Source organism: Aethalodelphis obliquidens, unplaced genomic scaffold (assembly GCF_003676395.1).
Source record: "Aethalodelphis obliquidens isolate GAN/ISIS:26980383/991018 unplaced genomic scaffold, ASM367639v1 scaffold12, whole genome shotgun sequence".
Classification (NCBI taxonomy): Eukaryota; Metazoa; Chordata; class Mammalia; order Artiodactyla; family Delphinidae; genus Aethalodelphis; species Aethalodelphis obliquidens.
This window is the reverse complement of record NW_020837956.1, coordinates 19243815-19268247: the sequence shown is the minus strand read 5'-3', so window position 1 is coordinate 19268247 and position 24433 is coordinate 19243815. Positions and strand designations below refer to the sequence as shown.

The 24433-nt window shown below is 53.3% G+C and overlaps 1 protein-coding gene across 1 annotated transcript in view; it reads right to left on the bottom strand.

Moving 5' to 3' along the window:
* GALNT14 (polypeptide N-acetylgalactosaminyltransferase 14) overlaps positions 1–24433 on the bottom strand; it is a 223392-nt gene that overhangs the window by 39241 nt on the left and 159718 nt on the right. Inside the window, exons 3-9 of the mRNA XM_027113916.1 lie at positions 20059–20189; positions 13638–13705; positions 11498–11563; positions 11249–11370; positions 3928–4015; positions 3095–3179; positions 274–377 (exon numbers count right to left, since the gene is read on the bottom strand). Of these exons, the coding sequence (XP_026969717.1) occupies positions 274–377; positions 3095–3179; positions 3928–4015; positions 11249–11370; positions 11498–11563; positions 13638–13705; positions 20059–20189 (664 nt within the window). The remainder of the gene's footprint in view (positions 1–273; positions 378–3094; positions 3180–3927; positions 4016–11248; positions 11371–11497; positions 11564–13637; positions 13706–20058; positions 20190–24433) is intronic.

Here is a 24433-nt window from a genome sequence, read left to right as displayed (position 1 = left end):
GCTCCTCCTTTGGTCTTTCCAGCTTTTGCATCTCAACTTCCCCCTAATGGTCCATCCGGGTGTGTTTCCCTGGTCCGCAGCATCCATGTGGCCCCATGGATAATCCCCCTCCTTCCCTCCGCCCTCCCAGCAGCCACTCTTCTGGCACCCCACGTGGTGTTCCCCCAAAGGAGTGACCTGCTCCCCATCTCCCTGGCCCTCATCCCAGGCACACGTGGTCCAATGACACGGAGACCCGCACACTAGCCCCTGGATGCGAAGACAGTGACTCACCGAAGTTCTCCCCGCCCCAGATGTCCATGTCCATGTCATATTTCCCCAGGTAGTCGAACCAGGATTTGTCCATCACGAAGAGCCCTCCAGCTATGATTGGAGTCCTGTGCATTTGGAAGGAAAAGAAGGAGGGTCAGTCATGGGAGCGGGGCTGCTGCCGTGTTCTCTGTCCTGGTGGTCCTGATCTTGAGGCCATACTGTCCACTTACCTCAAACAGGAACATGCTCCAGGGTTTTCCCTTCGACTGTAAATCTCCTGACCCTGCAGACAGGCTAATATGCTCGTCTGCACACCTCCTGTGGGGCAGTCGGGATTTGCTCAGAACCCCGGCTGTTCAGAGGGCCTGGGGAGCCTCCCCCTGGCTTCTGCCACAGGCCCTGCCCAGCGGGGCTCTCCTGGGAGCTCCAGTACAAGGAGCGGGGACCATGGGCCACTGACCAGGCAGAGAAGACGGGCTGCGGCAGCAGCTGTGAACAGCACATCCATTTCTTGAGACTGGACTCTCTCTTCTTTTTTTCCTCTCTTTCCTTCTGCTACAGATTGAGTTTTATCCCCCGAAAAACATGTTGAGGTCCTAACCCTGAGTACCTCAGAATGTGACCTTATTTAAAAAGAAGGTCTTTACAGAGGTGATCAAGTTAAAATGAGGTTATTAGGGTGGGTCCTAATCCAATAGGACTGGTATCTTATAAAAGGGGACATGTAATTGCAGAGACAGACATGCACAAAGAGAAGACAATGTGAGGAGACACAGAGAGAAGACGGCCCTCTGCAAGCCCAGGAGAAGGTCCGGCACAGCCCTCAGAAGGAAGCAACCCTGCCCCCACATGGCAGGACACGGACTTTTCTGATGGATTTCTCTACACTGCCCAGTTTAGGAGAACAGATGCTGTGGGTCAGGCCAACAGCCATAAATTTCCAGGAAATAACTCTTAATGACTGAAGAAGAAAGCCATAACGCATCCTGGAGACAGGGACAGGAGAAAACAGGGGCAGAGGACGATGCACAGGGTTACCGCTGAATGCCAGGACCGCTAAATGCCAACACCTCCGTCTTGGACTTCCAGCCTCCAGAGCTCAAGACGGTATGTTTCTGTGGTTTAAGCCACACAGCCTGTGGTACTCTGCTGCAGCAGCCCTAGTAAACAAGCACACCCTCATCTTCATTCTCTTTCCTTGGGGTCCTCTCCCAAGCTCCCCTCCCCTTGACCACTGAAAGAGATTCCGGAGAAGCCACTTGGAAAGGAAAGGGCTGCAGAGTCCAGCCAAGCAACCCGATAAGCACAAGGACGCATGTCTGCAAGAATCAACAGCTCGGCTGGGGTGCTGGCAAGCCCTCCGGGACCCCGGCCCTCATTCCGTGGGTCCAGAGGGCGAAGGGCGTTTTCTTCTATGTCAGACAGTTAGTTGACGGGGAGCAGGTCAGAAGCTCGGTCTCCCGATGCCACGACACCCTACTATCCTCTGGGAAACACTTGTCCTCTGAGGAGCAGAGATGTTCCCACAAGAAGAGAACCTGCCCCAAAAACCCTACCCCTGGGACAGAGAAGGGAAACCCAGAGGCAGCGGCACCATCACTGCCTTGACCTTGACTTTGTCCTGGTCCACTTGCCACATCAGACACTTCCGGCAGCAAGTAACCGAGGCACTGGTGTGTGCTGCGTGGTCCTGAGGATGGTGAGAAGGTTCTGCTCTCCCTTTAGGAGCAAATGGCACTATCTGGCGTGCCACGTGGCTCCAACCTCCCTCTCGGCATCACGCCAGATCATGAAAGCTGGAGAAGGGAGGAGGGACTGGCCGGAAGATGCGACAGAGGTCCCACTGCAAAGTTCTCCCAATTCCCACCGTTTGTCTGAGTGTCACCACTCAGTTCTTCACAGCCCTTTGAGTCTCAGTTTGACTTAAGTTAGTTCAATGAAAATGATCAAACATTTACTCTGTGGCAGGCCCCGCGTTGCAGAGGTGCCCCTGAAGAGCCCAGAGCATCCCTGCAACCCCGGCAGGAGCAATCCCCGTCCCGTGGTCTTCTCTCCACACCCTGAAGCACTTGCTGGCCTCCTGACGTTCCACTGGAGGCAGGAAAGTTTTAGATTGGAGGTTCGCAACAGGCCTGGGACACGTGCACCCTCCAGTCTTGGGAACACTGAAGCCACACACACGATGCAGACACCGCTGGGTGGACCCCTGTGCTCTACTCTACGCCGAGCCCTCGGATGGGCCTGAACCCCAGGCGGCCATCTGGCCACTGTGCTGTGGGTCACAATGGGGTCTGGAAGTGAGAATGTAGATGAGGACAAAGCCATCTGCAGCACCGCAGAGGCAGCCCAGAGCTGACGCGCCTGTCGTGTTCTCACGTGGGATGCGGCAGTCGTGTGTGTTCATAGCAGTGGCCATGCCTTGACAGCAGCGTCCACTTACAGCAATGGCTGACTCGACCTACCTGGGCTGAATCCTGACATCCAGCACCTGAGGGCTAAGAAACCATCTTTTCCCTTGTCAGAGGCTCAAACGGGACCGTCTGGGACCCTCCAACGTTTAGCTGGAAGCGTAAATATTGACATGGCATGTGCGTGGGTGGACAGCGCTGGGCAAGTCCTCAGCACAGGTCTCCACCGGCCCCCACCCCTTCAGCAGAAGTCTCCACCAGGACAGAAACCTCCTAAAATAAGGGCAAAGGCGGTGCTGGCCTGGCAAAGGGTCCTCTTGGTTTCTGCCCAATCGTGTGAGCATCTCACATGGACTGCTTCCCAATACCACGTGACAGCGGGAAGGGCCAAGTGGTTATGAATCTGCCTACCCCTAACCCTTGCCCTGACTCACCTAATGGGCTCAGTGGGGTCCAGGCGCCGAGCCTTCTGCTCTGGTGTGAGCTGCTCCCACTGGAAATGGAGGCTCCAGTCAAACCCTGAAACACAGCATCCACATGGCTGACTTGGTCTCTCTGATGCACCTGCAGACCTTGTTCATTCTGTCCCTTTACTAGAAGCTCAAGAACGTACCCAGTTTCCCAGGTGGTCCCAGGGATAACAGGTCTCACCCAAGCTGGTCGGCAACACAGCTGCCTGATTTCCCTTCCGGCTTCCTTCTTTCTCTACCCCCTACTGCCTCTCTGAGGCTTCTCTGCTGGGTGGACTTAGGGAACAAAGGGCACAGGATAGAGTGGGAGTTGACAGAGCCCAAGAGTGGGACCTAAGGGGGACACGATGGACAGTTATGGAGTGTGGCCCTTGGCCAAGAGTCTCGGGAGTGGGGGCGTGTAAGCAGGAGGTCTGTGAGGGGCTGAATCACCCCAAACCCCTCTTGAGGAGCCCAGCACTCAGCCCTGGGCAGAACTGTGGTGGGCCTTGAAGAGAGGGAGGCACCCAATACTGACATGCTGGAACAATTCAGGCCCCACATTGGAGCGGGGCCCTTGCTTCCCTCGAATCCTCAGGCCCTGGAGTGACCCCGTGTTGGAGCTAGAGCTCAGGGGGCTAGGAGTGACCTGCCACCCCCCCGGCCCTTCCATTCACAGTCCCCATGGTGAGGGCCACCCTGGAGCTATTGACATTACAGGATGCAGGGCTAGGTGATTTTTCTCACTTTCCCCCTTGGCGGCAACGACCAGGAGAGAAAGAAAGTCCTTACTGGGCAAGGGTGCTAGCCCCACTCACCCCCTCTAAGTTCCGTGGCCGACTCGATGTAGTTGAAGGTGTCCAGGTGGATGATATCGATCACGGGGCACACCACCCGCGTGTAGTCCTGTGAAAAGAAGGCCTGCACGCTCAGATGGCAGCATCAGAGAGCCAGGCCAGGGCTGGGTTCAGGGCCTTGACTGAGAACTTGCCTCTCTGGATCTCAATGTTCTCATCTATAAAATGGGCCAACAGACACTGCGACCTCTCCAGGTATGATGCCTACAATGCTATGAGCCTTTCCTTTACTCCCGGGCGCCTTCTCATGGCCACGTAGTCAGGGTGGAGACACGGGGAGGCTGGCTGGGGCGTGCTGCACACTGAGGAAAGGGACGTCAGGAAGAAGGGGACCCGTGAAGTCCTTCAGTGCCATGGGGCTCTCAGGAGGCAGAGGACACAGTCAGCCAGCAAGGTGGCCTCAAGCCTGCAGCTCCAAGAAGCAAAGCCACACCTCCAAAGTGGGAATTTCCCAACACTTACCTTCTATGCCTATGGTTCACGGGCAAGTTGATGCGTAGCATCTCCAGAGATTCCAAACTTGAGTTGTCACCTGTGAGAATCAAGCCTGTACCTCCAGCCCTGACTTTGCTCCTCACTTCCAGGCTCGGGCGGATGGCCCCTCCATGTGGACGCACACGGCCTTTCAGCGGTGCCTTCACCATCCTCTCCCCACACACGCTCCTTCCCTTGGTTCCCCATTTCTGTCAACATATCCCCCCTTCCTCCCCAGCGCTACCTTAAGAAGCAACACCTCTGCCCATCAACTGGACGGATCCTGCCGACTGGAACTCTAAAACTGCTTTTCTGAATGGATGCCGACTCTCCCTTACCCCCTCGCGCCTGGCGAACGCGGCAGTGGACTCCCAGCTCCTCTCCCCACCCTCACCTCACCCCTTTCCCTTTCGTTCTACAGGTGGCTGATAGAGCTGTCTTTCAAATCTCACTCTGTAGCTCAACAGCTAAAAACTTGAACTGCCTTGAAGATAAGGTTCAAACTCCTTAGCCTGGCATCCAAGACCATCAAAAACAGGCCTGTTTCTAGCTTTCCGGCCTCATTGCTTGCTACTTCCCCCAGGCTACCCCGCTGACAAGCATCAACGTCATCCAGGGGCTAGTTTCAAAATCTGCAAGACAAATTCACCAGTTCTTGGGGGCCATCAAGGCACTGCGTATGTTTTTAAAATGTTCCTTAATTCTGGATGAACACTCCCGTACTGGTATGCAGGAGGGGAAACTGGGCTCTCACGGGCAGGATAGTTGAGCTGTGACCGGGAGCCTCACTGGCTGAATGGGAATCCAGCAGCTGGGAGGAGACAACAGGCCTGGGCCTACAAGGCAGGACCACTTTTCCAACCCTTTGCACCTATCACCCCCGGTCAGCATGGGCAGGAACTTCTGTTTCTCTTGCAGTCATTTAATTTCCTGATTCAATCTCTCCCATAAATAAGGCCGTCTTCTAATTTTAAGCTCAGATTCACCGAGCACCCGCCTTGACATTCACAGACTTAATTTGGCCCTTGGCCTCCACACACAGCTCATCTCAACAGTGACAAGGTGCCTCTGAAGCCAACTGGCTCCCGCGAAAGGAAATGCTCATTTTCAATGCATTGCTTCCCCCTCTGGGATGTGCACAGATGCTTCCTGTACAGCCCCTGCCCAGCTGCCACAGTGCTCTGGGGCCCCTGTCACCATGCGTCCGTGTGTATATACACACTGCACGCACACACAGCCATCCACCACCCACACCAATATCTCCACAGAGACACACCCCAAAGATATTCTCCTGACTTGAATTCTGAAATGTTCTCAGAAGTTCAGAGACTGATCTTCTTCTGTGGGTCTGACAAAGTCCTCTTTTTGCCTTTGTCTGCTGAGTTTGGGCCTCTACAGCTTCACTGAGTCTTTAGGTAAAAACTCTTGTGCCATAAAGGATTAACCTAAAGATACGTTTAGCCCTTGCTCAACTCCTGAGAGGTAACTTCTAAGCCCTTGGCATGTTCTGCCTATAAAAGTGCCTGTTCACCTGGGACCCTGGGGTTACGTCAGATAGTCTATGCTAATGATGAGGTTTGTGGTGACGGCCTTGGGTCACGGGGTGCCAACTCAACTTGACCCCTGGAGGGGCATGGAAACCATGGCGGTGATTAGCCACGTCTACGTGACTGGCCTCCAATAAAAACCCTGGACACCTAGGCTTGGGTGGGCTCCCCTGTTTGGCAATGCTCCGTGCATGTTGCCACACATCCTGGCTGGGGGAAGCAAGGGCTGCCCGCACACCAGCACTGGGAGGGGACAACTGCACGATCGTGCCCGGAACTCCCCCCATGCACCTCTTCCCGCTGCTGCTTTTAATCCACATCCCTTTGCGGTAATAAACAGTAACCACGTGTGTAGCATCTTTGCTAAGTTCTCAGTCCTTCTAGTGAATTACTGAAGCTGAGGGTGGTCTTGGGGACCCCAAACTGCAATACTGTTTATTTTTAATCTTTCCTCAATATTTGGAAACTGCAAGGCAAAATAAAATGCTGGTTGCTTACCTTGGCCACAGGCTTCCCCAGAAGCCACCCGTGGGCTCTGCCTCCAGGGCTGTGACAGACTCTGGGGTACTCTTCTGTAAGCTCTGAGGGTTTCTGTCCTTCCACAACACGGTTGTGACAGCTGCTTGGCTCAGAGTCACGGAGGCCAGACAGGCAGAGAGGGACGTTTGGGGCTAAGTGCTATGTGGAGCCAACCTTACGAGGGGGCTGCAGAAGATGTTAGACATGACCCCTCGAAGACAGGACACAAACCTCCCTGAGTGACCCTGGCGGTCATATCTGCTCCACTTCTGTATCCCTCAGCCCCAGGCCAGAGCCGGCTGGGCAGCAGGTGTTCAGCTGGCATTGGCTAAAAGACGGCAGCTATGAACTCTCTCTGAGGACACTGTCCATGGCTAGAGGCCAAGCAGGTGGATCAATTACAGCTGAGCAGGATGGCCTCTCCTCAAACAGGCTCAGGGATGGATGGACTCTCCCTAAAGATGCCCAGATCCACTGCAGGTCCCCACCTGTGTGCTCCCGTGGCTTTATCTTTAAGGCTAGGTCCACAGGTAAGCTCAAACGGCAGCTGGTGAAATCCCCGGCAGATCCAGAACAACACGCCCTCCCCCCTCCGACACAAATCCAAGCCCAAGCCCCACTGAGAGCCCATGGCCATCAATCACCCCTCCAGTCATACCTCTCTTCTTTCTCCACCATCTCATATAATTAAAACCACATTGTAAACGGGCAACCAAAGAACTTCTAGAGACGACCATTCACTCATTGCATCCACCAGCATCACTGAGCACCTACTACGGTTTAGGGACTGTGGATGGTACAAAGATGAATAAGCTCTTGCTGTCTAGGGAAGGTGGTGGACAGGAGAGCAGAGGAGTACAGTGTGGGGTGTCTGCTAGCCTGGAGGGAGGGATGGGGGAGCGAGAGGGGGGTCAGGGACCTGGGTTCCCATTCTGGTTCTGACATCTAGAATACGTTTTTTTTTGTTGTTTGTTTTTGTTTTTTGCGGTACGCGGGCCTCTCACTGTTATGGCCTCTCCCGTTGCGGAGCACAGGATCCGGACGCGCAGGCTCAGCGGCCATGGCTCACGGGCCCAGCCGCTCCGCGGCATGTGGGATCCTCCCGGGCCGGGGCACAAACCCATGTCCCCTGCATCGGCAGGTGGACTCTCAACCACTGCGCCACCAGGGAAGCCCTAGAATACGTTTGACCTTAAGCAAATCAGCACACTCTGAGGAACTCTGTTTCTTCATCTATGAAGTAAAGGCAAATTATAATTTGCAAAACTATCCTGCCTTCCTAACAGGGCTTTTGGAAGGAACAAGAAAGGAAGCATGTGAAAGGGCTCTGAAGCATATGTAAGCCATTATTTATATCAATTTGCCAAATGCTACAGGGATTGAAATTTCTTAAAATCTTTTTTTCCTACTAAAGGAATATGTAGATAAGGGTGGCAGGGAAGAAGCCTCTGTTTAAAAAACCCTAACAACTTGGTGCTTGTTTCAAGTATCATCATGTAATTGAAGGGAAGGAAGGGAAATCAAAGAGATTTTCCATGTGGAAAACACCAGCTGAGGACAGCTTCTGACAGCTCAAGCCCAACCTCTTCCTTATCTATTTCTATTTTTGAAAATCCCAAACTCCAATTACAGCTTAAAATTTCCACTTCCACTCACAAGATCAAATCACGTTTTACTCTGAGATGAGACACATATGAGACACGTGGAAACAGAGGCTGACACACGCCCACACTCCCCATCCTGAAGGGGATGTCTCAGCAGAACCATCTCGTTATCAAGAGTCGGGGTCTGGTGAAAACCTCTGCAGGTGAGGGTGGGACCACAGTCTGGGGTTTGTCTGAGCAATCCTCTGCCATGAAAGCTTTAGGTCAGACAGTGGTGGGCACTGGGAGCTTGGCCTGGGGGGCTGAGCCCACTCTTGGGGCCGCATGACTCCTAGAGGAGGACTGCTGTGCAGGGATACACAAGAGAACATTTTTTCAAAGAGGGCTTCAGAGATGGACTCAGCGCCATGGGGAAGGAAAGGGCCTCCAGGTTCATTAAGGCTGCCCAAGGAAAGCTGATGTGTGCAGGGACACATCAGCCTGGAGGTCCGTATAGGTCAAACACCGAATTACCACACAACCCAGCAATTCCACTCCTTGGTATGTACCCCAAAGAATTGAAAGCAGGTACTCAGAGGAAAACCTGTATACAAATGTTTGTAGCAGCATTATTCACAATGGTTAAAAAGGCAGAAACAACCCCAATGTCCATCAGTGGGTGAGTAGATAAACAAAATGTGGTGTATACTGTGACACTGTGATAAGAAAAGAAATCGGAATTTAGCCTCTGTTCCTCCTAAAACTCTTGGAATTTCCTGACTGATTGGGGGTGACAGGAGTATCTTTTGTTCTCATAATAAGCCGTTTTCACTCTTTCTGAGTTTATACTAATGAGGTGACTCTTGGAGGAGGGGGGGCTGGTTCCCAGAGGAACCATGTGATTAAAGGGCTGGAAATTGCAGCCCCACGCCCAACCCCCTCACATTCCCTTCCCCATTTTCCCCCCACCTCCAAGGAGAGGAGAGACGCTGGAGATTGAGAAACCTCCATGAAAACCCTAAACAACATGGTTTGAAGAGTTTCCGGGTTTACTAAGAGTGGACTTGAGGACACGGCGAGGGGGAAGGGTAAGCTGGGACAAAGTGAGAGAGTGGCATGGACATATATACACTACCAAATGTAAAAGAGATAGCTAGTGGGAAGCAGCCGCGTAGCACAGGGAGATCAGCTCGGTGCTTTGTGACCACCTAGAGGGGTGGGATAGGGAGGGTGGGAGGGACGGAGACACAAGAGGGAAGAGATGTGGGGATATATGTATATGTATAACTGATTCACTTTGTTATAAAGCAGAAACTAACACACCATTGTAAAGCAATTATACTCCAATAAAGATGTTAAAAAAAAAAGTTTCCGGGTTGGGGAAGAAAGCAGGGTGTGGATTCCTTTTCCATGGTCCATCCCAACTCTCCCTCGAAACTCTGCCCAAAATAGGTGTTCGATAAATGTCTGGTAGTTAACTTAGAGGCACGAAGCGAGCCCGTTTTCCTCCTATTCCAACCTTATCACCTCCCGTTGCATCTCGTTTCGTATTATTATCATTTCCAAACACTGAGCACCTGACTGTGTGACCACAGTGAGGTGATTGGTGCCGCCCTGGGTTTGTCATCTGTTAAGGGAGACAGAGAACTAAACCCAGAAAAGGAAATTGTAGGGCTAAGTGGGCAATTCTTGCTGGGAGTGATCCCAGCTGGCCACGCAGTCAGGAAAGACTTCCTGGAGGAGGGGAGACATGGGTGAGGCCCTGGAGAGCAAGGGGGTTGTGGAGAGGAGGGGAAGGGCATCCAGGGACAGGAAGGGCTTAGAGGGAGATGAAGCAGTGGGCGTGTCGGGCACGGGCAGGGAGGAGGAGTAGTCTAGCTTTGTAAGAGTGTTAGGCTTGGGGGGCTCGCTGCATTCGTAGATGGCGCACAAAGGGAGGGGAGGACGTGGAAGGGCCTCTAGCGCTGGGCCAAGCCCCTCAACAGAATGGTCTGCTCATAACCGACTATGTCTCCATCCAGACCTCTTCACCTGGTTATGTCACACACTTATACGAGCCCTCTCGATCTCAGAGAAAGTGGCCACGGGAGGGGTTTTAACATCTAGGCCCAGGTGTGGGAACTCTGTACACCCACCGAGGTTCTCTCAATGGATGAACAAAGTTGGTGAGGATTTCTCAGTACTCTGAGCGGTTCACACGTCTCAGTTCCTTCATCCTCTGAAAACCGTCATTTTGCAATAGGAGTCAAGGAGCCACCTTCAAGAGCGAGAAGGAAATAACCACAGCACAGGGGAGATGCTGTTGAGGCAACAATGAGGCCCCTGGTGTTGGTGGTACCAGCTAGGAAATATCAGCCCCAATTATATGATTCTCCCTGTGATCCTCATCTGTGAAATGGGTATGTTAAAAATACCCGGCTTCCCACTTCACGGAGCAGCTGCAGGAGACAGTAACTCAGGGAGGAAATGAACAGCATAAATGCTAGTCACAGACACTGGCATCTAAGCATGCAGTGCTTTCTGCAGATCAAGGCAGGGGAGGGGTGGATGGATTTTTGGGAATATAAAATAATGATGGGAAAATCAAAAAAATTTTTTTTTTAAATTTCAAGAGGAATAACTGAGACCCAGAGAGAGAAAGCAGACAGAATTCTAGGGTAATTTAAGGGCAGACAGAGGCAAGGAATTCAGGTCTCTTAGCATCCACCCCCGGCTCCCACCTTGGCCTTTGGATGAGGGTGACACATGGCTGGAGATAAGTCAGAAGCCTCAGGACTTGCATCATGAGGCCTGGTTAATTCCACTGCCTCCTTTTCACAAATGACACTCATCAGCACTCCCTTTCTGGAACTTTCTAACGTCTGGGAGAAATCGCTCTGGGCAGTTCTCTTGGCCAGGAAGCTGCGTGTGTCATGTACCAGCCATCGGCAGCCCCGCCTACAGGCCTGCTGTGGGTGACAGTGTGATGCAAAGAAGAGGTCCTGGGCTTTGTTCCACCGCTGCCTGCTGGGCGACCCCGGGGAAGGCCACTCTCCCCCATTCTCTTCATCTATAAAATGGGGACAGCAATCTGTCCCCCCCCCCCCCCCCAAGGGATTGAGGACACATGTGAAGTCCTGAGCTTACGGAAGTGGGGGGCACGGAACCCACCTCGCTCACCTCTTTGACCCTGTGCAGCAGGGGCTGGAGCCAGTCCCTGTTCACCTCACAGTGGCTGTCGAGAAAAGTCAGGGTGGTGCCCTGGGCAACATCGGCACCCCGGATCCGGGACCGCACCAGACCTGCAGGAGGGACAATCGGCCGAGTGGGCGCCAGCGTCGCTCCATTGTCTGGGACCACACAGAACACGCGCCCAAACGCATCCCACCCCCACCCCCTCCCCGGCCCCGCCCAGCAGCACAGACCCACCTTGCCGCTCGTTATTGCGTAAGCATTTCACCTTGGGTAGCTTGATGAGCTGTCTGCAGTCCTCGGCTGCAAAGACAAGAGGTCACGTGGATTGAGCGCCTGGGGGTGGAGGTGAGTGGCAGCCCTGCCTGCCGTCCCCGCCCCCAACTGCGGTGCCCTACCTTGAAGCCAGGGTGTTTGTGGGCTTTGGATGGGGCTGACTGACCACAGTTAGCGAAATACAACGTGGCCCAGTCTGTGCAAAGTGGCCGCAAGGGGGCCACTTTGGAGCAGGTCAGTCACACAGTGGCACCTGCGTACTTGCTGGAACACTGCCAGATGGGAAATCTTGGCATGGTCACCTGGGGACATTTCTGCTTTTTTATAGATCATTCAAGCATGATCAGAGTCCTATTCACTTACACGGGGCCTGATAAAAAGCCACTGGGAGGCCGGAGAATGGATGAGACAAATTTTGGAGTTTCCTTTCAGTTCATGGACTCAATACAGGAGACCCTATTTGTTAGGGGATCCATCCGGTGTATCCCGTCACCCAGAGCTGGTTCAGCTCTCCACCACGCAGGGAAATGTGCTGGGATAGGCAAGAGACCCATCCTAGGCATTCACCCTGGGTCGCCCTGGCACGCCTGCCTGCCCCAGCACTCCTTGGCTCTGAACTCCACATCGTAAGTTTTGATTTTGCTTCACTGGTTGGCCAACCTCAGCCTCTCTGCTTGGGTCTGGACTCTACAGAGTGACCACAAAGACTCAGAGGAGCTTCCTCGGAGCCAGGCGCTGTTCTAAGCACTTCAAATACGTTAACACGTTCATCCTTACGTAAGCCATATATATCATCGTTATCCCCATTTTATAGGCAAGGAAACTGATGTGCATAGAGGTCAATAATTTGCCCAAGGCACACAGCTAGTAAGTGAGTCAGTGACAGGTCTCGGATTTGAAGCCAGGCAGTTGGCTCCAGAGGCCATGCTCTAACCACTAAGCTATTCTGCTTCTAAGTGAATCCAACAGCATTCCCGTCTCCAGCCTCAGTGCCAGCTACCTCCCAGCAGGATGAGTGTCTCCCCAGCTCCAACTCCTTTCTCACTAGGGAAGGGAGATCAGATCACTGAGTTTCAGAACTCAGGTCCGATCTGATTACCCTGGATCTGGTGCACAACCCATTTGTGCATGACTTCCAAGGTTCTGAGGCTGTGTCAGAGGTGTGGGTTTCCAGCCTTCCTACAGCAGACCCCAGTGTGGTAGTGGCCCGACACCCAGCTTCAGGCATCAGGGCTGGTGGGGAGAGATTCCACTCTTCTGGGACTCGGAGCTGTCCCCAGCAGCCATCACCTGCTTCCCCTGGTTTGTCACTGGGAAGAAGCGGTTCTGCCTGCACGTGGCTGACTGCCTGCAGCAGTACTGGGGCTGGGATGACAGCTCTCGGAAGAGGAGCCAGCAATATCCGTACTTGAAGTATAACAGTGCTTCTGCGATGATCGTACCTGATCATCCAACTGAACACACCGGTGTCTGAAACCTCCCTTGTGCTTTTCTCGGGGAAAGTGGACTTGGACTGTGAATTTGGGTGGGACCCAGGTTCTTGGACAGGAGGACTAGGGGATGGTAATGACCAGTGGTTGGAAGGTTGGAAGGCAGCTGCTCACTGTGTCATGGCCAAGTGATGGGACGTCCCCAAAACTGAACCCCCCTCCCCATGAGTCCTGCCGTGGGAATGAAAGGAAGAGGGTAGGTGGCCTCAGCTCAGGCTGATGGATTATCAGAGTATATGAGTGAGGAATCTCTAGTCATGGGCCCTGCTTCAGGGCTTGGGGTCTCTTTGAAGGTATGGGGTCTCTTCAAGTCCAGGAACGTAGGTTGGGGGCAGTGACACACATGCATATACACACCAAACCCATCAAGAATCTACTGAATTGATCTGGTTAGATCCTCAAAGACTCATGGCAGAGAACCCAAGACATTGTTTCTCAAATGTAAGGTTTATGTACTCCTTGAGCCCCGCCTGGACACTCAATGTCTTCCAACCTACTATAAACCCAGGCTTCTTCCACCCCCAGGGAAGCAGTGGGCTCACCTCTGCTGGTTACACAGGGGCTGGGAACAGACATTTGTGTCCACAGCACAGGAGAGCGATGGTACTTACGGTCACTGCTGAAGTCATCGACTAATATGATTTCCTTGAGGAGATTCATAGGGGTGCGGTTTAATATGCTGTGAGATTGAAAGAGGAAAGATCGTCATGACTTCCAGCGGCAAATACATGTATCAACCTGAGCTTTATTTTTTATTTTTTTTGCGGTACGTGGGCCTCTCACCGTTGTGGCCTCTCCCATTGCGGAGCACAGGCTCCGGACGGGCAGGGTCAGTGGTCATGGCTCACGGGCCCAGCCGCTCCATGGCATATGGGATCTTCCTGGACCGGGGAACGAACCCGCGTCCCGTGCATCGGCAGGCGGACTCTCAACCACGGCGCCACCAGGGAAGCCCTCAACCTGAGCTTTAAATAGACACCAGTGCATTTGAAGAATAAAACTCAGAACAACCGAAAAACTTTGTCCAGTCACACTGCTCACTGTGAGCCACTGGGACACAACCCTGCTGTGTCTTAGTGAATGTCACCACCACCCACCTAGCACCCAGAGATCCGGTGCCACCCTCAACGACCCTCCCTCTCCCCGAAATCCTGCATCACACCAGTGACCAAGATGTGCTGGTTTTCCTTGAAAAGTATCACTCAGATCACCTTCACCTCTTATACCTCCAACCTGATCCAACCTCTTCTGCCTGTTTTGTTTCAGTAGCCCGACCTGTCAGGCCATCCTCCCGTGACCTCCAGAGTGAGCTTTCTGAAGCATAGATCTGACCTCCGATCGTGTGACTTTCCTCACTAATGCAAGTGCATAGGTTGACAAAAGGCTCCCCACAATCTACACCCCAAACCCTCAGCACGCTCTTCACGGCTTTTCCCGACCTGGAGCCAGCCCTCTTTCCAGCCTCCTCGTGCCCAGTGCCTTTATCTGGAGACATCCTGCTGGTTACAACCGAGGGCCGTTCTCCTACCGCTGCCACAGCGTGAAATGCCCCTCCTGTGCCACAAGGATCCATTCAAATGTCACTTCCTCCCTAGCGCCTTTCCAAGCCACTTAGTGAGAATGAACTGCTTCCTCCTCTGGGGTCCCTCAGCTGTTTGTATCTGAAGCTTCCTGCGGCTCTCACGCCAGCCTGACTCCAAGGGCTGGTTTTGTCGGCCCATCAAAATGGCCACCTCCCCGGCGGCAGGGGCCTTGCCAAGCTACTGTCTGTACTGCCAGAGTCCAGCTGTGCCTTGGCCCATGACCATTCACTCCATTTAGTGCACACCTACTATGTGCTGGGCGCTGGGTGTATGATGAGGATCAAAGGAGATGTGAGCTCTGTGAGAAGCCTGTGGTCCAGGAGCTACTTACTACAGGCTGTGTAACCTAGGGCAGGTTACTTTACTGCTCTGTGCAGTAAAGTATTCCCATCTGTATAACAGGGATAATAATAGCACCTATCACTCACAGGGCTGTTGGGAGAATTAAAGGAGAATGTTTCTAAAACATTTAGCACAGTGTCTGCTGGTAACAGTGATAAAAAGTGTAGCAATTATTACTGTTCTGTGCATCAGTGGCGACTTTTGAATTGACTTCGTTTCCTCTCCTGTGCTGTGGATCTGCACCCACAGGGCAAGGTTAGGTTTCTGGGTTCATTCTGGGTTTCAGGCCTGAGATGGCTGGATCCTGCTTCTCCTGAACATGCCAAACTGCACGGTTCCTCAGAAACATTCCCGGGCCACACCACCCACCGTGGGGCACCCAGCGCCCTGCGTGTATTGAGGACGGGGTTCAGATGGGCGCTGGCGGAGGCGTGTGTGCACCTGAGCCCTGTTTCTGGTGAGCTGTCCTTTCTAAGCAGGATGCAGAGACTTTCCAGGAGGAGAACTTCGCCTGGAGCTACCTTTATTCATGAAACCATAGTTCTCACCATGGCAACTAGTGTGAGGGGGAGAGAGGAACCCCAACCCCAAGCCCTGAGCCCGCTGTTGGGAGGTGGGGACAGGGCAGGCAGGAGGTGGTGGGAGGGAACCCTCGCCACAATCATCCGAAAGGAAACACACCAAACCCAACAACCAGCCCTCTAATCAGAGTGGGATGGGGAGAGCGAGGCTGAGAGAGAGGGAAAAGTTGCTGGAAGAATACCCTCTAATGAGGTTTGATTACGGCTGTAGCTTCTGCACGCGATCTCCCCAAATCCCTGCCGGCTCTTTGAAATTCAAGAGTTGTCTTCTGTGAACATCAAAAGGTAAATCGCGTGCAGCTCTGTGCTGGTTGAACTGAGAGATGATTAGCGAATGAAAAATGTCCAGGGTTTAAAAAAGGAAAAAAAAAAAAAAAAAGAATGAAATCGTCAGCGGTAAGTGCTAATTACACCATTTCCTAGTGACACCTGGCTGGTTTTTGCTCCTCTAAACAGAGCAATTGGAGTGATGGTAGGGGCACCGAAAAAGTGACTCGGGGCTGGGAGGGCCTGAGATGGGCAGGTGGTCTGGGTGCCTGGGGTGGCTGGAGAAGGAGACAGGTCAAGTCCAGCCCAGGGGACCTGGCTCGGCCCAGATGGTCCCCCTGGGTCCTCTCTTCTGCACACCCCACCTTCATCCCCTGGACTCTGGTGGCTTCCATCTCCCTCCTTTGGTCTCACCAGTTCTCCGCCAGGACAGCTCACCAGTCCCTCTACAGCCAAGCCGACCCTCCCTTTCCTCCAGGGCCCGGCTTTTTCCTTGCTTCACCCCCACTGCACTGTTCTGAGCCCTTTCTTTTCACAGCCTAGCAGGGGAGTGAGTGCTCGCCTCATGGGCGCATCGGGGGTCACACTCGTCCTGGGAATTATCGTGAGTCTCCCATCCACAGCTCGCTCTCTGCCACAGGGCGGCTGCCAGCAGCGTCTACACCTTCTGCCCGCCGCGCCCTAACCATGGGGCCCCCCGGAACCCCCTGAGAGATGGCAGGTACAGCAGCGTGGGAGGCCAGGCAGCCTCTACCATCCACTACTATGCGATCCTGAGCAAGACACCGGGAAGGTCCCAGCCTTCATTTCCATCTGTAATTACAGCTTCCTTGCAAAGGCAGGTGATGTTACTACTTGACCTACTCCACAGGCTATTGTGTGTGTGAAATGAGGAAATGTATTTGAAATTGCTTTGAGAACTGCACGGGGCTACAGGCAGGCAGCGTTTATCAGACGTTCCACAACTACCAGTTGAATGAAGACCTGGGGCCGGTTGACAGTTGAGTTCAGTTGTTCTGGAGTCAGACCGACTTGGGTTCGAGTGCTGTGTCTGCGGATCTGCCATTCACTAACCGGAGAGCTTCAGGAAGTACTGAACTGTCAGCACAGTGCCTCAGCCACAGAAAAGGAGCTTAGCACCCTGCCTGGTGCCCAGCAGCTGCTCCCGGACTCTGAGGACTGACAATGATGGCGATACCGGTTCTCAACGTGTGATCCCAGAACCAGCAGCATCAGTATCACCTGGGAACCTGTTAGAAATGCAAAACCTTGGGCCCCACTCTAGACCTACTGAGCTGGAATACGTGGGGATGGGGCCCAAGAAACCACGTTTTAACGAGCCCTCCAGGGGATTCTGATGTCTGCTCAAGCTTGAGAGCCACAGCCTCAGAACCCTGCTGCCTCCCCAGGCTCACTGTGCCGGGCACTGTTCCAAGGCCTTCACCTACCTGAAGTCATTCACTCCTCTCCACAATCAGGTGAGGCAGTTATTACCAGTATTCCTTGTTTGGCAGAAAAGGAAACTGAGGCAGAGAGGTGAAGGAGGTGCCCAAGGTCACACGGCTGGTAAGGGCAGAGTGGGCAAATCTGGCCCCAGGGTCCAATCTCTTAACCACCTAAATCTGAGAGACTTCTCCTCTAAATCTAGGCTATTACCAAAAGCCACAGCAAGGAGATTCAAGCTACAAACTGGCCAGTCAGCATGGTCCGGAGCCCCCCTGGGAGGCAGGGGGCCGGAGGGCGCTCCAGAAGAAGGGGGCGGCCCTGGGTCTCACATATGCACGGGGTCTCGTGGCAATACCAGTCAAGATAAACCATTCTTCAGGGCTTTTCTCAGTCCTTAAGTGAGAAAAGTCCCCGAACTCATCAAGGCTGTGACTCTCTCTCTCTCCCCCCATCACCCACTACATCATGCCTCTGCCTGGCTCTGAGCGCCCCCATGTGTGCCTTCCCCCACCCCCCATCCCCGGCTAATGCAGGAGCTTGGGCAGGGATGGGCAGAGGGACCAAGGCCTGGCCAGGCGCTGCATGGCAGGGACGAGAGGGCAACTCGGTCCTTCCCAGTTCCTCGAGCATCCTTCCCTTGCCAGAGCCTGGCAGCAAAGCCGTGAGAATTCTAGAAAGTTAAAGATGAAAAGACGCCTTAGAAAAGATCCTTTCATCAACAAAAGTGAGATAGGAAGTGCTCTTCATTCAATTCTCTCTCAGTGGCTAGCGATTTATTTGTGCAACAGGATAGGGAGTAAAAGGGAGGTACGGATTCCCAAGGCAAAGGACACCTGGCCACGGAATTTCCTAGAAGTAATCTTTTTGCCTCCACCCCTAAAATTCACTTCCGCCCTGCCTGCTAATGATGTTAATGCCCGTCTGGTCATACCTGGCTCTTGGGCCCTAATTCTGATGTTTTCATGCAACACACTTGGGTCTGAGCCAGGGGCCTGGCTCACACTGAAGTTCCTGAGAGGCAGGAAAGAGGTCCTGAGCTCTCTCAGCAAAGTGCCCAGCAGAATTGGGGGTATAGTCTGGTACTTCACGGCGCCTTCTGAAGAGCATGGTGTTGATGGGCCCCAAGCCCCCTGCAGAGTGCAAGGCACCAGGGCCTCGGGGGAAGCCCTCCGTCAGGCTGGCAGACAGAGGCGCTGGGGCTGCACCCCTACTGCTCCCCACTTCCACCCAGGAAGTCAGAAACCCGAATCCTGGCTCCTGTGCTTCCCAGCTCTGTGGACTTGGCCTCCGTTCCCTACGTGCACCTGGACTTCACAAGGTTCGATGGGGCTCCAACTGAAGTGAGAGATAAAATGTGTTCTGTGGGGCTTCCCTGGTGGCGCAGTGGTTGAGAGTCCGCCTGCCGATGCAGGGGACACGGGTTCGTGCCCCGGTCCTGGAAGATCCCACATGCCGCGGAGCGGCTAGGCCCGTGAGCCATGGCCCCTGAGCCTGCACGTCTGGAGCCTGTGCTCCGCAACGGGAGAGGCCACAACAGTGAGAGGCCCGCGTACCGCAAAAAAAAAAAAAATGTGTTCTGTGGACCATAAAGCTCAGCATACGTTTAACATGTTAGTATTATTATCATAAAGTACCATCATTACTGTTATAAAGAGATGGAGAAGCAGCAGGAAGAGAACGAGAAATAAGTCTTAGAGCTGAGAGGGGTGAGTCTGAGGGCAGCAGCTGAAGTGCCCCTGAGAACATAAACGTAGCGTAAGGAAAGCATGGGGGACCTGGGGTCCCCACATTATAATGGCCCCCAAATGTCCCAGGGTAATGTCTTCTTGTGGGAAATGTGATAGAACTTGAAACATGAAAGACCTTTCTATCACCATCTTTCCAGATGTGGCTAATGACCTATCCAAGGTCACAAGGCAAGGAAGTGGTAGGGTGGGGACTTGACCCAGGTCTTCAGACTCCAAGTGTGGTGCCTTTTTAGGTACCCCAGAGCCTCTTTTCTTTTCAGAGCTCACTAGCTGTGCAGATACAGGGATGGCTGCTCTGTGCCAGCACAGTCTCAGTCCTTTACCTGAATTAACCAAAGCAGCTCTATGCCGTAGGACTAATTATTATGCCACAGGGAGGTGAGGTAAGACGTGAATAAGATACAGGCCTTACCCGTCAGGAGTTCATTGAGGATCACATCTGGGAAAAATGCATTAAGTGCTGGAGTAGAGATGTGCAGAGAAGCAGCCCAGAAGAAGGCCCTGATGGGTGTGTGTGTGTGTGTGTGTGTGTGTGTGTGTGTGTGTGTGTGTGCGCGTGTGAGCACGTGTTGAGGGGGATGGAGGTGCGTGGCATCAGAAGACTCCCCCAAGGAGGAGAAGAGGTCAGCCTGGAAGGCAGGAGTCTCTCTTGGATGCTTTTGGCAGACCCCAGTTCTAATCCCAGACTGATGCTGGGGGTGGAGGATGTACTCAGCCTCTCAGAGCCCCAGCTTCCTCATCATCTGTGAAAATGAGAACTCATGTTCTAGAGGCAGTCTACGCAGTGGTTAAGGGCAAGTGCTCTGGGACCAAGTCCTCTATGACTTCCAGTGACCTTCTATAAGTAACCCGATGCCTCAGGCCTCTATCTTTCCTCCTGTATAATGGGATAATAGCCGCCCTCATAGGAGCGTGAGGAGTGACTACTAGCGGATACATGTGGAGTGTCCTGAACGGTGCCTGGCAGGTACTTAGAAACACTTGAACTGGTCCCTCTCCCCACGCGGGCAGACATGCCCTCGCCAAGTGCCAGCCTGGAAGGCTGACACACGGGAAAGCTCTTACCTGCGGATGGTTCTGAGCAGGGTGGAGCGGGCCTCGTTGTGGAAGGTGATGATGATGCTGGTGGGAGGGAGGTCCGTGCAGTACCCCAGCAGGGTGCATCTGGGGAAGGCAAGGCAGCGGGACAAGAAGACCTTTAGAGACAAAGCAGATCTCAAGGGCTGGAACCAAGGGCATCACTGGCGTGGACAGATGCCTGGTGTCTGGTGGGGCCCCCTCCAGCTGCACAGCACTGTGTAAGACCCCAGGGCCTCACCTGGCCCTACGGGGGAGCCCAGGAAGCTCCGAGAATGATTAGAGCTGAATCTCCCACCACCTCGGGGAAACTTGGGCTTGGAGTCGAATTAAGTTGACGTACAGATAACATAAATGTGGGATTTGCCGCGTGCCTGGGTTACAGCACATAGTTCCTGGTAGCCACATAAGCCCACCCCCGAGCCTTGGGCTCAGCTGCCCAGTCTGTGTCCCTCCCAGCCTGCCAAGGCCTCCCTGTGTTCTGGGCCAGCAGCTCCAGCCCACCACACCACGCTGACCCCTGACTTCCGGCCACACACACCGAAATCTGGCATATTTAAAGAGGCAGAGCCCTAAAACCCAGCATTCGTAGGAAAATGCCATCTTGAAAAAGCATTCACTTCCCCATGTCCAGGATCATTTTGTATGACAATTACATGTGGGGTAATACCAAGTTAATACCTCACTGCAAGTGAAAATTGTAGCCCGCAGCCCGAAAATTACTATAATAATGGAAATAAACCCACCAAGTGAGGCGGGGGCCACCAGGGGCGATCCTGGGTAAACGCTGCCTCCTGATTCTCGCTGTTCCAGGGGTATTAAACGAGGAAGTAAATAACAGATGTTTGGTGAGTCAAACATTTCCTCTCCTCATTTTCTACTTTCTTCCTAGGCTTGGGGCTTTCTTGGGGCTTTTAACTTGGGATCCAGAGACCCAAGGATGGACTTCAAGGGGGCTGTGAGCCCTCTGACATTGTTTGCAAACTTGTATACACAAATGTGTTTCTATTCTCTTCCCTGGGAAGATGGTTCATAGCTTTCAGTAGATTCTCAAAGAGGTCTGTGGCCTGAAACACTTAAGAACTTCAATCCTAGGCCCATGGGCATGACGTCCGTTTGGCCTCCCTAATAATTCTGAACACTTTTTCCTACCAGAGCAAACCCTACATAAGAGGACTTACACAGACAAGGCAGGGCTGTTGTGCTCAGGACCTGAGCACAGACTGGGATGGGTCAGCCACAAGGAGCCAAGAATTGGGAAAGGAAGGCCCCAGGGGAAGAGACAGTGGAAAGGCTGGTCATGACCTTCAGACCTGCCTGTGCTCCCCCCACAGAGACAACTTCTCACCACATCACGTCAGCTCCACCTACTAATTAATCCCCACCCCCTGAACCCACCTCTCCTTTCTAGTCCCCAGGGGCCCAGCTCAGAGAGTCTACTCCTCTGGGGGATTCCTGCAGCAGTCTCCTGACCAGTCATCTTGCCTCCACCCTCTGCCCCTGCCAGTCATGTCCAGTCTACCACAAAGCTCTGCCCAGGTGTTCCTCTGGCCTGAAGCCTTCAGTGGCTCCTGATATAGAAAGTCCAAACTCCCTATCACAGCCTTCAAGACCTTCCACAATTGCAACTTCATATGCTGCCATAACTTTCTGCCACTGCTCTCACTATTACCTCTGCATGGAGCAGTGTCCTTTCTCTTTTCTCCACCTGTTGAACTCCTACTCATCCTTCAAGACCCAGAGCAAATATCTCTTGTCTGCAAAGGCGTTCCATACTCCCCCAGATAGGTAATGACCTGTGCTTTGTGCTCCCATAATTTTGTACATATCTCTCTCCTGGCACTTCTCAAGATGGACTATCTCCCCCACTTGACTATGAGTTCCTCTAGGGAAGGACCCTTGTCTATCTCCATGTCCCCAGAACAAGAGATAAGTATATCAGATGCCCATTCATGGAGAAAGAGAGAAAGAAATTCAGGAAATGCATTCCTAGGTCAGCTGATGACGTAGCCTTTTATGCTTTTAAAAGGGGAGGTATATAGTTCTGTCCCTCACTGAATCAGGGCTAGCTTATAGGACTAATAGAAAATGATGGAAGTGACAGTGTGTGACTTCTAAGGCTAAATCATAAAAGCACCGAAGACTCTGCCTTGGCCACTTGGAGGGAAGCCAGCTGCCATGCTGTGAGGACACTCAAGCAGCCCTGTGGAGTGATGCTGACGTGTGTTGGAACTGAGGTCTCCTGCCCACAGCCGGCACCAACTTGCCAGACACAGGAACGAGCTCCCCTGGAAGTGAGTCCACCAGCTCTAGTCAAGCCTTCAGATGATGGCAGCTCTAGCAGCTCCAAGCCTGAACCGCCCAGCCAAGATGCTCTGAATTCCTACCTCACAGAGACCATAAGGACAATCAATGATTCCTGTTGTTTTAAGCCACTAAAGTTTGGGGGTGATTTGTTGTTCATTAAATAACCATTATAAAAGAGGAGGAAAATGCCTTGAAATGGCCCCTAGTGAGAAGAGGCCTTGGACTTGCCTACCTTTGGATTCAGACCTGAGTCTAAGCTGGGAGCAGTGGGGAGGGAGGAGGGCAGGGAGCTGGCAGAGGTGGACTTGGGGCGGGGGGGGGGGGTCCCTCGACTGGTGTGCTGCAGGGTCCATGGCGGGCAAGGAGGGGCTGGGAGGGACCCAGGCAGAGGGGTAGGCGGCAGTGAGCACTGTCAGCACCAAGAGGAAGGAGGGGGATGTCAGGGAGTGGAAGGATAATCATCTGTCTCCTTATAGGAAGGTGATAAACAGAGAGCTTAGCAGAACCTCCCTGCCTCCATCAGAGACGGGAGAGAAGACAGACGAGCACGATGACTGAGAAGACCGTGCTGCCAGGGCTGCGCTGAGGGTCAGGCCTGGGCACTGCGCTGGAGACGGCGTCCCATTCCACACCCCGGGCGGTGATGGGATCCCAAATCCCAGCTTTTATGAGGTAAGCTATTCTGGGGCACGTTGGTGCAGGAGGTACTGGGAGTTACCCGCTTAGAGAGCTTTTGGGGACGGGGCTCCTCTTCCTGCCTTGGAGGCATCCAGCTGGGAGGCAGGTGTACAGTCGCACAGTGACGCAGCAGCATGCATGTGGCGCTGGGAGAGCAGAGGGAAGCGGACCTCTGCCCGGGGATGGGGCAGCGGTGGGGTGAATGTGAAGAAGGCTTCATGGAGGAGGAGGTGCTGGATCTCACAGGGTGAGATAGGGACAGATGGACACAAACAGGGTACAGCATCCCCGTCACAGCATGGTTCTGGACCTGCAGGCCGGATGCCCAGTGAGGCAGTTGGCAGAATACTGGCCCAGGGGTCTGGATACCACTGACCAGCTGCGAGACGGTGGGTAAACCAGCCACCTCTGCAGGCTGCTGTCTGCTCATCTGTGAAACAGAGCCTGGGCCCAAGGCTCTCCTGCTAAAGGTTCCCAGAGCATCAGTAACCAGAAGCTTTGATCGTAGCTGACGTGCAATAAGCATGGTTGATTTGAACGAAAGGCTGTGAAGGCCGTTCTGCAGCTGAGGCTCAACTGTGTGGCTGGACATCCACATTTACTTTTCTAAGACTCAGTATCTTCACCTGGAAAGTGGAGACAACAACTTTTAACTTGCAGATTTTTCCCCCTAAATTATTAATATGTTAGGTAATGATAGATGCTTGACAAATAGTGACTATCATTACTATTATTATTATTACTCTTTTTGCGGTACGCAAGCCTCTCACTGTTGTGGCCTCTCCCGTTGCGGAGCACAGGCTCCGGACGCGCAGGCTCAGCGGCCATGGCTCACGGGCCCAGCCGCTCCACGGCATGTGGGATCCTCCCGGACCGGGGCACGAACCCGTGTCCCCTGCATCGGCAGGCGGACTATCAACCACTGCGCCACCGGGGAAGCCCTATCATTATTTTTAACATGACGTTTAAATCTGCAGACTCCTCCTCCCGCTGGGTGCAGCCAGATCTTGCACAGGCTGGAAAGGCGTCCTTAGAGAGTGGTTCTGCCCTGTCTGACAGCGGGTAAGGGGCACTGGGAGGCAAGAGGCGGTAAAGAGAGCAAAGAGAACATCAGTGTTAGAGAAAGGAACCTGGGCTGTGACGTCAGTGTGAATCCTGGATCTGCTGAAAACTGGCTGTGTGCCCCTGGGCACGTCCTTTACCTTCTCTGAGCCTCAGTGTCGTCACCTGTAAACTGAGGACAAATACCTCCCTTTCAGGCTTGTTTGTGGAGATTGCAGAGAATACAGGCAAAACACGTGGTGTTTCATAGCTGCTGAGTAAATGGTGGTGAGTAATATTATTGCATTGTGGTAAATACTATTGTAATAATAATACT